The sequence below is a fragment of the Choloepus didactylus genome, chromosome 10 (genome assembly GCF_015220235.1).
Source record: "Choloepus didactylus isolate mChoDid1 chromosome 10, mChoDid1.pri, whole genome shotgun sequence".
Lineage (NCBI taxonomy): Eukaryota > Metazoa > Chordata > Mammalia > Pilosa > Megalonychidae > Choloepus > Choloepus didactylus.
This window is the reverse complement of record NC_051316.1, coordinates 128,507,858-128,521,359: the sequence shown is the minus strand read 5'-3', so window position 1 is coordinate 128,521,359 and position 13,502 is coordinate 128,507,858. Positions and strand designations below refer to the sequence as shown.

Sequence of the window (13,502 nt, the reverse complement as noted above, 5' to 3'; positions counted from 1 at the left end):
GGCACGGGGCCCCCCTGAGCGTTTCCATTCCCCGGGGCTGGCAGGATGGCGGCAGCAGTACTGGGCTGGAAGCTTCCAGATGCCATGCTGACGCCACATCCTTCGTAGCTCGAGTCGGTGGCCTCAGGCTTCGTTCGTGCCCTCCCTCCTGCCCGTGCTGAGAGCAGGCCGAATTCTATAGCATTTGCATCGTGACTGGGAAGTGTTACCCCCCCGAGGGTTCCGATCCAAAGTGAGGGGCTGCTGAGCCCTGGCCCACCCTAAAGCCTGGCAGGCAGGTGCCCTGGCCACTGCCCTCCCCTTTCTTGCCTCTGGTGCCAGCTTACTTACAGAACCTGTTTAAATTCCTGTTACTAGCAGCTGTCTCACTCCACCTGGGCTCATAGGTGCTGTGTGCACGTGTGAACACCCCGGAGCCCCCCTTGTCCCAGCTTCTGGGTGGATTCTTCAGGAGCTGGTGACCTGTGGGCTGGGAGCTGAGGAGGTGGGTGGGTCCGGGTGGGATACGGAGCTCAGCAATTCTGGGCATAGGGCATTGACTCCAACAGGTGACTGTGGAAACACCTTTTGGGGGGGGGCACGGTCACCCTTGCGTGGAGAGTTGAGACCTTGCCCTTGGCTTTTGAGAATTTGACTACTTAGATGTCAACTGTAAATTCTGCCTCTGGTGCCTCTACTTCCTGATTTGAGCCGTTCACCTCCTCTTGCTCATCCATCCGTCCACCCACCTCTCATCCATCCATCTGCTCATCGTCCTTCCATCCATCTACCTATTCATTCATCATTCATCCATTGCTACCCATCCATCCAACCATCCATCCATCATCCACCCCCTACCCACCTACCCACTCACCCATCCACCCATCCATCCATTGTCCACCCACCCATTTTTCCATCCATGTGTCCAGCCAAACATCCATCCATCATCATCCATCATCCATCCAGCCACACATCGTCTCTGTCCATCCATCCATCCATCCATCCATCCATCCATCCATCCTACCCTTCTCTGTGTAACCTCCACTGTCACACTTGTATTTCTCTTTAAGGTCTTCATGCTGCGTTTTGTGCTCGTGGCACCCAGAACCCAACCACACGTCTCCAAATTCTTCCTCAGTCACCGCCTTTCTTCCTTAAAGCTGACCTCTCCCGTGCCCTGCTCCTTTAGGTGTCTGCAAACGTAGCACCTGCTTGCATCTGCTGTAACACGGGCCTTGAGGACGCTGGTGCTTTAACGACAGTATTTCTGCTGATAGTGAAGGTGGGAAGGAGGCGGTGTCCAGCTTTCCTAACTCTGGCCTACAGCGGGAGGTGGCCAGGCCCTTCCTGGGGTGTCTTTAAGCAGAAGAGCTCGCGGTAAGGCTGTACTTGGGATCTGACTCACGGGAGATGAGGCGAAGGCTCCCTGTCGTGTGCAGACTGCAATCGGAGTGGCCTTGCGCTGGGACTTGCCCCCTTGGGTCATGTATGGGCGACTTCTCGTATCAGGCAGGCTCAGTGTGCAAAACAGAGAGCGAGCTGTGTCGTGGCTGGGGATGTAATGCAAGGAATGAGGTGTTCACCGTGTCCGTGGAAGGGCTGGCGGGTTGGTGGTCACGAGGTTCCCCCACTCTGCTGCCACTTCTGAGGTCACAGTGGCTCAGTGGTGCGGCCATCCCCATCTCGGGTTGCTGCTTCAAAGCCACCAGGTCCCCCTCCGTGAGGCCAGTCTGCAGGCCTGGGGCCGGGAGCGGCCCCTGCCGCCTCCACAAGCCGCGTGCCCGCATGGGCCGTGCAGGAAGGCCACGCCACCTCCCTTCCCATTCCAGATTTCCTGAGACACTCTGTCTAATTTGCATGCGGAACCTTCCCACAAACGGATCTGGGCAGTGCAGTCCTCCGCTGTCCACGCTGTGGAGCAAGATCCCGCGTTGGAAGGAGGGTGGGCGGGAGGTGGCTGCTCTCTGGGTCGTCTTTAGTCCCCTCACGGCAGCTGTCACGGCTGGGCCTGGTCACGTGGGCAGAGCCCTTGTTCCCTGGCGCCTCCACCATGCCAGTTTTCGGGGACTGACGGGCACAGCCCACTTGGCCGTTACTTTAAATGGACACCCTTGCTGGTGCAGAGGCCACACCGTCTGTCGTTCCTGTCTTCACCGAGCGAGGGGGACCCACATGTGTGCAAAGGGAGCCAGCGGTGAGTGTCGTCTCTGCTCAGCCATCAGGGAGGACGAGGACAAACGTGGAGTGCTCTGTGCTTTCCTGTCCGTCTCTCCCGGCTTCTCGTGCTGCCCCGAGGAGTGCAGGGAAGTGCCAGCTTCTTCTCCTTAGGAGGTGGTGACCCTGGGTTCCAAACCCACATCCGTCTGTCCCCAAAGCCAGAGCTGTTTCCAGGTGGAGTTTGCATCTGGATAGAGGAACCAATGCCCCAAATTCTCTAGAAATTACTGTAAAAGTGGCAGACTCCAGTGTCGGCAGGAAGAAACCTGACACGATCCTGTGCTGGCAGACGCCTCCGGGCCCTTCCACACCTATTTAAAAGGCTAAAATAGTTTTCTAGCATTGGCACGGGAAGTCCAGGCTGGAGAGCAGGTGGCACTGGGCCTGGGAAAGGTCCGGTGGCCTTTCCACTTTTTGCAATAGAAGCCTATAAACCTGTCCCCAAAGGCGCCTGGAAAATAGCTCTCCCCGTTAGCAATTGAGAAAACAGCCTCACCAGCCCGGGAGTCTGGGAGAGCACCGCAGGCTTGTTCCGATGTGCATCCAGGAAACCCAGCCGTGCTCCCTGATCCCTTCCCCTGGCCACCGCCAGTCCTGGAACTGAATCTCGGGGCTGAGCCAGAGCTCGATGCTCGGTCCTTCTGGCAGGTGAGCAGTGGCTGGCTGTGTCCAGCCCTGGGCTCCGCCACCCCGGCCTCCTCAGACACCTGCGCTGACATTGCTTCTGACGTCAGGGAGATGAGCGTCCAGCGAGGGCTTCCTGGGGGGCTGGGGGGCATGTTTCTGGAGCTGAGTGCTTTCAAAGTGCCACAGATGCGGGAGGAACTGACCTGGGTGGGAGCCGAGAGCCCCCCAGGAAGGCTGAAGTGACCACACGAGGCAGCAGCTCGATAAGCGGGTGGAGGCAGGCCCCCAGCAGTGGGGACAGTCCCCCAGGCTGCCCCTGTCTGCTGCCCTCTGCAGTGGTTTCCGTTTCATGTGGAAGTGAGGCCCCCCCCACTATGTTTCCGGTCTTTGATTAAACTGACAGCAGGCCCGCAGCAAAGCCGACTTGTAGGAATGACACTGCTGAAGCAGGAAACTCTGGACCCCAAGAACTGTGGTGTGGGGGTCGTGTTTTGTGGGGCACAAGCCACCCAGATTTCCCTCCCCGCCAGGTGTCGTTCAAGCCTGGCCCCAGCTGCCTGGGCTCCCCACCCCAGGTGGGCAGCTGGCTGCGGGCTGGCTGCGGGATCCCCCAGGCACCGGCCAAAGGGAAACCAGCTTTGGCGGTCCTTTTGCTTCCACTTCCACCCTTGTCAAAAAAGTGGGGTTTTCCTCTTGAGTGAGTCCTGGGCACGTAACGACATCTACCTGGGGAGGAAGATGCTCGGTAAACTTGGTATTTCCTCAGGGCCAACGAGCCGAGGGGTAAGCCCGTGTTAACCCTGCTGCTGCAGCCAGGGCGCTAACTTGGTTAGTAGCGAGTGTCTGAAGTCTGACCGAAAGTGGCACAGCATAAAGGTGAACTTGCTACTCCTGTGGACTATCTGCTTCAGGCACAGCTTGATCCAGGTGCTCAATGTGGCCAGAGTCTGTCTCTCTCCATCCTGGACTCTCTCTCTGTGTCGACCTCACTCAGAGACACGAGCCCCACTGGAGCTCCAGGTCCATGTCCACCCTGCCTGAGGATGCCTCCTTCCCCAAAGGACCCAGGCTGGAGTTTCATTGGCCTGACCTGGTCACGTCTCATTTCTGAACCAGTCACCTGGGAGGTGGAGGTGTACTCTGACTGGCCAGGTGGGGCTCAGGTGCCCTTGCTCCCGCGGCTGGGCGTGGCCAGTCCCACCCACAGCCAGGTGGGCAGGCAGATGCTGGCGGCTGGGTTCCCAAACCCGCAGTCTGGGGCCTAGCAGCAGGTTGTTCTCTCTCTCAGATGTGGAGTTCGGGTTTATTTTCTCTGGCTGGCCTCCCGGGGGCCACTTGTTTGTAGCAGCGTGAGCTGAACTTTCCACATGAAACTGACTAGTTTGGGGGCAGCCTGTGGGTCCCAAACCTTGTGGTCAACACAGCCTGGAGGTCCGGGGCCTTCAGGATGTGATGAGGGGCCGTTGGTGGGCAGAAGCCATCTTTTGTGTTTTGGGGGAACTGTGGAGCTCTCCGGTAAACCCCGGGCCTGAGGTCAGCATCAGTGTCTCCTCTGTCCTCTGAGGAGCCCCTGGGGGCCAAGCCCTGACGGAGGGTCAGGGGCTTTCCAGGGGGTGTGGGGTCCTCCTTCCTGGTCCTTGGTGGTGGGGAACGGAAACTGGGTATTTGCTGTAAACAAACAAGGGAAAATTACATTTTAATGGGCTAATGATTAAACTCCATCCTGGGATAAAATATGCCGATGGCTTCCCTTTTGTTCTCCTTAGCAGTGACTAAGGATGTGCAAATGCCCCAGATATTGCTTAGCGTGCATCACACACGTCTTCAACCCTTTCTCTCTCTTCTGTCAGCACACCCAGTTCGTAAGACAGCCCTTTGTGAAGATGTTCCTGTCGCAGGGGGATTTTAAGCCTTTTAAGACCCATTATGGGGCATCTTTCCCTTATGTGACTAGTGAGAAGGGTGGTGGGGAGGCCGCGGACTGCAGAGCCGGGAGGCCTCCTTGGGTAGTGGCTGAAGCTTCAGAGAGAAAGGGTGGCGTGAGTGCCAGAGGGCAGCGGTGGGAGCAGGCCAAGGTGCTGCGAGCGGGGGTTGTTCCATGGATGCTCACTGTGGGCTGCAGCTGGGCTTTCCATTTGGATTTCTCTGCCGTATGATGACCCTGTGTCCTCAGCATCTTCTGAGGGTCGGACACTTGTGGTGGTGGGCTTGGTGGTGGGGGGTGGGTTCCTGGCTCTTCTATACTCTCCGGGGTCACCCCGAGAAGGTCGAGCCTGGGCTGCAGGCGTCTCCTTTCCTCTGTGTCTAATCCCACCCCTCCCATTTCTCATTTCAGCTCAGCCAGCAGATCTCCTGAAGGTTCTAGATTTTCCCAGTTTGCCTGATGGAATAACAAAGACGACAGGTTTCTGCACAACACGGCGTTCCTCCACGGGACCCGATGTTGCCTACAGGGTCACGAAAGATGCTCAGCTCAGTGCGCCCACCAAGCAGCTATACCCTGGTAAGAGATGCAGGTCACCTCCTGGGGTGGGGAGGGGCACACGTTTCCACTCTGCCACCCCCATCGGGTAGCAGGGCTGGACGCCCGGGTGGTGGGAGAGTCACACCTGGCTTTCTGGGCAGCCCTTCTTGTGAGCCCCATTGGCTCTCAGCACCCTGCAAACTCAGTTCCCAGCAGCCATCATGGCACACCCCCAAATGTGGGCATGTGGGGCTCACCTGTCCCCGTGGCTTCTGCGGGCAGGTGCATCCCCAGCTCAGGTGGGCAGCCAGGATCCCAAATGCAAAAACGATATGGGTGGTTTACGGGTGACGTGGCTCAGAGAGACGTCAGGGATGTGGGAGACGGAGCACTTCCAGACAGACGTCTAGCTGAGGCCGATGATAGAGAGAGCACATGAGTCAGACATTATGGCTCCCTGCAGGGGGGCGAGAGGCTTTTAATGAGAATCGATTGCCAGGCACTGGATGTCTGCTTTTAATTACACACCCAGAGCAGGCGGGACGCAATGCCCGCTGCTAAGATGCAGCAGTCGAGTTGTCCCTGTCACCCCGCCCTCCCCGAGGCAATTACACTCTCTGGGCTTATCTGGACGTGTGTAAATAAGATAAATAAGCCAGCAATCGATGGCCGGTCTCCCTTCCTCGGGGGCTCGTGGCTTGGCTTGGAGTGAGCTCCTCTTCCTGATTCAGATAAGAAGGGACTAGGGGTCCTTGGGCAGGGAAGTTTCTTTATTAGAAGAAGCCCGTGCACCATCTTTTGGTGACCAGCATGTGACTCCAACATTGAACACAGACACGGGGCAGCCTTTGGACCAGTTGCGTGTCTGTCAGTCCCACGTCCCCACTGGGTCCCTGCAGGACACTTTTTCTGCCTGTGTTTTGCTTCCTCTGACCCTTTCGCTCATAATCATGTGCCTGACCCACTGTTTCCTCAGCCTTCTTTTAAATCCAGTGTGACGTTTAGGAATCTGAGAGAGAGACGGTGTCAGTTTTTTCCAGAATGCTGTTTGGGATGGACACGCTAACTCAGGGGCCCTCCGTCCCTGCCTCGTAGCTCTGCGGAAGCGGGGTGAGGCAACCCAGGCCCCTTCGTGGATTGGGGTCTCTTAGAGCCTTTGCGTGGCACCTTGCTGGGGGTGCTGCAGACACCCTGCCTGGGAATGTCACCGTCCTGGTTCCCTGGTGCTCCCACCTGCCCTCAGCTCCCAACTACGGGATTGCATCTTCCTGTGCATCAGCAGTGTGTTTCCTTTTTGGAAGACGCAGCTTCTAGAATCACGCATGAGTGCTCATTTGCGTGCTGGCTCAGAGTTTGCCTGCTTTTCTGCCCCGTGTTTCCAGGTTGAGAATTCCTGATCTAGAGAAATTGGCTTTTGGGAGGCAAAAGCCTGAGAGGGCCAACTATCCGAGACCACCTGGACTCTGACCTTATTCTAGAACATTCTCTGAGCAACATGTGCATGATGTTGTCGCACTCAAACTTCATATTGGAGGTGATCTTTCATCAGTCAGTTGACGATTAATCCAATCTTGCCCATCGCCCACTTCAGTGTTAGTGGCACAGCAGATTTCCTGGAACTTCAGTGTTAGTGGCACAGCAGATTTCCTGGAATTTGTGTCCTTACACCCTCTGCCCCCTTGAAGTTTCTTGAGGCGAGAACCACTGTAGGATCTCGGGGATGGGGACTAATTGTTGGGAAATCTAGTATGAACTCCTGGATAGTAAGATACAGCACTTTTTTTAAGCAGTGGTTTATTTCTTCCCAAACTCTCAAATTAGTAACGTGATGAGACAGTCCAACAGTTGCTCTGCTTTTCCAGGGTCTCCTGATAGCCACAAGCTCGGTCCAGGAGCACAGCTCCATCGATAACGGCTGCCTCAGTAATGACAAGGAAGACCGGAGGTAGCATTGGAGCCATTGAAGTAGGCACTTCTATGGGGTCCCTCTGCGGTCCCAAAGTGTTGAGTCAGGAAAAACTATTGAAAGGACGTTTCCTACATCGATAGCAATTGATTTTACGGGCCTCAGAGCTGTCAGAATGATGTGGCTTCTCTGTTCCTTTCTCTCTTGTAAAACTCCAAGTGAGCTTGTCGTCTCTCCCGCCTTTTGCCCCTGATGACCTTGGGACCCCTTGCAGTGGTGGGCTTCGGAGGTCCATTTCAGGTTTTCGTGAGAAGCGTGTTCAGCCCGTGCAGCTAGAACCACACGACGTGCCCGGGGCTGTTCCTGTAGGACGAAGCTGGGCAGGCAGCAGCCATCTCGCTCGGTTCATTCGGACAGGGGGAGCGGGCAGAGGTGACCTGCCCGTTTCCCGGGGTGCGGTGACGTGCATTGGGCAGAGGTGCCTGAGAAGGTTTCTTGAGCTTGCAGGGAAGCCCCGTCCTGGTGGCTCCTTTTCTGAGGGGCCTCCTGGAGAGTTCCTGGAGATGCCGCCCCTCTGTTCTCAGGCCGGGGGGCTCTGGGTCCCTGCTGAGTGCCCGGTGGCCTACGCCGAGCAGATACTCAGGGGCCTTGGCCGGGACGTGGTCTCCTTCCTCCCAGGCCAGGCCAGACCCGAGCTCACGTCCACCCTCCACCCCCGCGGCCTCACACCTTCATTTATTCAGCAGCCGTGTTGAGAAGCACATGCCGCCTGGGCACTGGGGGTACGGCCATGAGCAGAGAGACAGAAATCCCAGCCTTCTCTTGACGGGCACATCAGCATCCCTACCTGGGGATTCGGCACTGGGATCCCCTCTCGTCCCCTGAGGAGCTGCAGCTAAGCAGTGCGTGTTCTCTGCTGCATTCAGGCCTGAGATTGTTCTAGTCTGCTGAGACCCCAGTAATCTGGGTTCTGAGCTCAGTCTGCCTGGGGATCTGGACTTGAGGCTGCAGCTTTTCCCCGGATGGCTGTTTAGTGGGGGGTGTTGATACATGGGGGCTGGCAGGGTCAAAGCGGGGTGCGGGGCCAAAGCAGAAGCCCAAGCTGCGATGTTGGGGGTGGTGAATGGCCTGGGGAGGGCTGGGATTGGCTCGCCTGGGGGATTCAGCACCCCTCCGCCTGCAGGGGGGACGTCACGTTCAGGTGAGACTCGCCTGAGACCCCAGAAGCAGCCGTTGAACACAGAGAGACAGGTGCTTCCTGGGGTCCCCGTGCTGCCCCAAAGCTCCTGGGGGTGCAAGTCCAACTCCAGGCTCAGATTGGAGGACGTGTAGGTGGCCTGGGACCCCCTCTGGCACCCTCACTGACCCCTTGGAAGACTACCAGGCACGGCAACCCCCCCCCCCCCCGGGTCGTCTCCTAGGACACTGGAAGCTGGGGAACTCCAGGCCCACCCTGAGTCTTCACTTCTCTGGGTCCGTACCCCAGCTTCCTCCTGTGTTCCTATGCCATGAATTGGGGTCCCTGCCCATCCTGTCCTCCCTCTGCTAACCTGCTTGTCTGTACCCTCCCTTCCTGCTCCCCACCCCTTTGCCAGCACCTTCTTCTGTGCCCAGGCTTTTCCGCCTCAGCAGGGTCCCGGGCTCCAGGAGGAGCCCCCCATGGCTGCCCCTTCCCCGCTGTCTCTGAGGCTGCCCGGAGAGTGCCTGGGATGCAGCAGGGACGTGTCACAGTTGGTCACAAGAACAAATCGAATGATTGAGCCTCCTGCCCAGGACCTGTTTCCTTGACTTAGTGTGATTCAATCTGACCGCAAATGCATTTATTAAACTCCTACTGTATACTTAAAGTGCTCCAGGGCCTTTGGGCCTGAGCCGAAGTAAAAAGAAAATAACGTAAGGAAGTTACTGGGCCTCTCGCCAAGCCCCCCCGCCCCCGCAGTTGTGACTTCTCTCTGAGAGATAAAATGTGAAGTGTTCGGCAGCCATGTCCCCAGACTGCCCAGACAGCCGATTATTTAGTGTGTGCCCTCTTCATGCCAGTGACAAGAACGGACCGTCTCTAAAGTGACAATAAATCCATTGTTATTTTGCCAGGAGCTAGATTAATGTTAAGCATAATTTATCCTTTTAGGTTATCTGAGCTGAGAAAATTTGTTACCATAGAGATCTTAAAAATTGAGAAACAGCCTTTTAACGAGCTGCTGGCAAGAGGTGAAGGTGAGCTGTCCCACGCGGGCTGTCACGTCGGGATGACTGGAGGTGGCGAGAGTTGTCCTGGGTGGGACAGGCGGCCGGTGGCCCTGCGAGTGGGAGCCAGTGAGGCGCTCAGACCACAGCCCCCAGTCCGCCCGGCGTGGACAGTGGCCACGGAGACGCTCGAGGTCAGGGACCCCTCCCCAGCCCGTTGGTGCCCGCTCTCTCGCAGGGGCCAGCTGGGACCACCCTGAGCTGCTGGCCTTGCTGGCTGGAGCGTCCTCCTGTAGGTAGGCCATAGGGGTGTCCACTGAGGCCATGGTCTCTGCCTCCCCGTCCCCACCTTGGACGGGATAGTGTGGAGCTGATGGCTGTGTGCAAATGGCGACGTCAACAAATCTGTTCCCAAATGGCCCCCGTCCCTAGTGGAAGGGCAGCCCGAGTCGCTCCCTCGTGGATGGAGATGGCTGCACTGGCTGCCGTCACCCGCCGTCAGAGCTGCCCCCAGCGGTGGGCTTTGAGCCAGGTCCCTCTGAGGCCCAGTCCCTTGGGGGGAGAGCCAGGGCCGTGGCATAGTGCACGGCAGACAGACCCACACACCCTGCTGGGTGACCCCTCGGCTGGGAGCCTCCGGCTTTCCTGATCAGAACGCTTCGGGCGGGATTTGGGACCCCACGGGATGGGTTCCCCAGCCTGCCCCTGCCACAGCCTCAGCGCCTGCAGCTCCCCATGCCAGCCTTTGCGGCTGATTGGTTTGTGTCCGGAAGCAGCCCCAGTCCCGCTCCTCTCTCGACCCTCGAGACCTCTCCCCTTGCTGCTTCCTACCAAGGGTGGGAGGGCTGCGCAGGCGGTCGTCTCCCCCACCCCGTTGGCTGTCATAGGACGCCATCCGTCTAGTGGTCTGTGACGTCCCCTTGCCCCAGCATGGCACCCTGCAGCACTCCCTGCTGTGGGTAGGAGCGGCTGTGCCGCGGCTCCATCGGCAGGGGGCACTCACGGACCGCATCCTCCGTGCCTGCTGATGGCAGCTCTCCGTGTCCATCTGGTCGACCTTGTTGCAATCTAATGCAGGGGAGGATCCGATAAGGGATGGTTTTCCTCCTTGTGCCCACGAGCCAGGGCTGCAGCCCCTGGCATTTGCCCACGGCGGCTGGGTGGCAGTCCTGGGCCCCTTACTTTCAGTCAGTATATTCTTACTGACACCACTCGGGGACGCCACTCCACGTGGCTGGTTCTGAGAAGCACACTGACTTGGGCTGAGCATTTCTGCTGACTCAGCTGCGCATCGATCAGCTGCACGTTCTCCATCAGCCCCCAGCTCTTAGCAGAATTGCAAATTGCACATGTGAGAGAGTGGCTGAGTTCCGCACAAGGATCGATACAGAGGAGGGGTACAGCCTTCTGGTCACTCCTGAGGACGAAGGGCGGACACGTTGGGATGTCCAGAGCAGCCTGGTGCAGGCGCGGGTGCATGGGCAGGGCCGGCCTGGGGCTGGCTGCTGAGGACTTCAGGAAGTTTCCGGCCTGCACTGTAAGAGATGTTCCCTCCCATCGATACGTGGATTTGTTTTTTGATTTTTGATTTTGCTTTGCAGTCTTTTGGTTTCCTTCTCCTTTTTCTTCCTTTTCTGCATGTGGATAAGGAAATGTCACAAAATGCAGTTCTGGAAAGGCCCCTGCCTGTTGCCAGCCCTCCTTTCCCCCTCCCCCTTCCCCTTCCCCCCTTTCCTCTCCCCCTTTCCCCTCCCCCCTCCTTCCTTCTTTTTCCCTTCAGTGGATTTTGAATGAGATACACTCTGCTGGGCACAGCTTTAGATGCTATGGAGGATACAAAGGTTCTTCAAAAACAGCATAGTCACATTCCAGAAGGTTCTAATTGGGATTTATACACAGGTGAATTGAGGAGAGGAGCTGAAAAGAGGGCGTTGAGGGTCCCCAGTTGGAAGGACCCATTGGGTTTCCTAGAGGGCTTTGCACTTGGGTTGAGCCTTGAAGGAGCAGGCGCGGACTCGTGGTGGTAGGGAAGGGCTGCAGGGACAGTTTGATCAAGGGCACATCTACAGCGATGCCAACGCTGCCAAGTCCTGGGGCTGCTTTCTGCAGAGCCGTGCACTGGGCCTGGCCAGAGGCTTCCTGACGGCCTTCCTCTCTCTGTCCTCTGTTCCAGCGTCCGCGTTTCCCGAGGACTTCTCCATCCTCACCACTGTGAAAGCCAAGAAGGGCAGCCAGGCCTTCCTGGTCTCCATCTACAATGAGCAGGGCATACAGCAGATTGGCCTGGAACTGGGCCGCTCCCCCGTCTTCCTCTACGAGGACCACACGGGGAAACCCGGCCCCGAAGACTACCCCCTCTTCAGGGGCATCAACCTGTCGGACGGCAAGTAAGTGGGTACCGTCTGCAGCCCAGTCCCCCTCGCACCCGAGGGACGGAGCAGGGCGCCGCGGGTCCGCTGGCTGGAGGTGGGTCACGATGGCAAGTCACGCAGCCAGTGGCACTGAGGAGCCCCGGGAGCAGCACCAGGCAGAGAGCACTGGGCTGGGAGTCCTGAGGCTGGGTTCCCGTCTCACCTCATCCTCTGTGGCCTCGGGGAGCCCCTTCTCCCTGGGCCTCCAGCTCTCCTCTGTAAAACGTAGTCAAGTGTATTGAATATTGATCTGTGGTATCAGAAGGGATGTAGGAGGTTGTCTAGTTTTACCCAACCTGTTCCAGAAGGGATTTGAGCCATCTCTTAAGGATATAGGCATGTCAGTGTCATGTGAATGATAAAAAAAATAAAGGCGAGGCTTGCCAGAATTCTCTTCTGGGCTGTCCCCAAACACAGGCACTGTGAACGCCGCCGCTTCCGTGGCTAGCACTCCTGAGGTCAAGTGTGATGCTCTTGGAGCCTTCCAGACTCCGTCCTTATGTTCCTCGTTAATTAAGGGTCTCGTACAAGGCCTTTCACATGGGAACTCCGCCTGTCCTTGGGGGTCCAGATGACGTGTGGGGATGGCACTGCCTTGCCAGTGTCAGAATGGGCAGCCTCCTCCCTTCTTCCACGACGGCTGTGGCAGCCGCCATCGGCGAGCCCGCAGCAGACGTCAGAGCCTGCGAGCCCACATGCGCTCTTGCTGAGCCTCCCCATTAGCCGACTGGGTTCGGACACTTGTCCCCATTTCGGTGATGAGAAATTGGAGGTTTACAGGGGTTGAGCGGCCGCCACGATGACACGTAGCATGGCTGGGGCGTGAGCCCGTGCTTGCTGAGTCTGGAGGCTGAGCCGTCAGCCACAGTGCCCCCCGTGTCTCTGTAGGAAACGGGAATTCTCTCTGGCGTCTTGAGTAATTTGGGGCAGAAGTCACTTGTGTTGGCATTCGGAGACACCAGCTGCCCCTTCACCTGCCCGGACTGTTGTCTTTGCAGGTGGCACAGAATTGCTCTCAGCATCCACAAGAAAAACATCACCTTGGTCCTGGATTGCAAAAAGAAGATCACCAAGTTCCTGGACCGCAGCAGCCACCCCGTCGTCGACGTCAACGGCATCATTGTGTTCGGCACCAGGATTCTGGACGAGGAAGTGTTTGAGGTGAGTGGGAGGGGACGTGCGTCCCCGGTGCCCTGCGAGGGGTCGCTCCCGTTTGCAGAGTCTGCCCTGAAGGTCCGTCCCCGACCTCGAGGACGTGCTGGTGTTCGGATGTGGCTGTGGTGCCGGTTTGTCAGAAGCCACTGCTGCCGTCAGGAGGGGTGTGCAGGGCCCGTGGCAGTGGAGGTGCCAGACCCGGTGGCCTCTGCAGGCCACGTGAGGAGGGCTGTGACAGTTCAGCCAAAGCCTGCCCCTCGTGTCTCCAGTGATGAGCGTGGGGAGGACGGGGGGCCTTGGGGAGCCTCGTAGAAGCGTGCAGGCCAGACGCCTTCCGGTATCCAAGGGGAGGGGGCAGCTGCCTGCTGGGAGGGTGTAGAAGGTGGAAGCTTCAGGAAGGCGTGTGTTGGCTTAGTTGAGACGGATTCTAACTCAGCAGTGTTCAAATGGGGTCTGGCTTGGAGCCTCTCTCTCCCGGGAAATGCTGTAGAGATTGGGGAGTGGGAGGCTGAGCAATGTGGGCCCCAGGGAGCTGCATTTCAACCTCCAGAGCCCT

General features: G+C 57.9%; 1 protein-coding gene across 4 annotated transcripts in view; it reads left to right on the top strand.

Moving 5' to 3' along the window:
- The window catches only part of COL5A1 (collagen type V alpha 1 chain), a 177,832-nt gene that overhangs the window by 37,804 nt on the left and 126,526 nt on the right, over nucleotides 1-13,502 (top strand). For all 4 annotated transcript variants that reach the window (XR_005219102.1, XM_037851096.1, XM_037851098.1 and 1 more), the window contains exons 2-4: nucleotides 5,159-5,326; nucleotides 11,554-11,767; nucleotides 12,790-12,952. Coding sequence is in view for 3 of the 4 variants with exons in the window: in XM_037851096.1 (XP_037707024.1) it covers nucleotides 5,159-5,326; nucleotides 11,554-11,767; nucleotides 12,790-12,952 (545 nt within the window). In the remaining variant the exon portion in view is untranslated. The remainder of the gene's footprint in view (nucleotides 1-5,158; nucleotides 5,327-11,553; nucleotides 11,768-12,789; nucleotides 12,953-13,502) is intronic.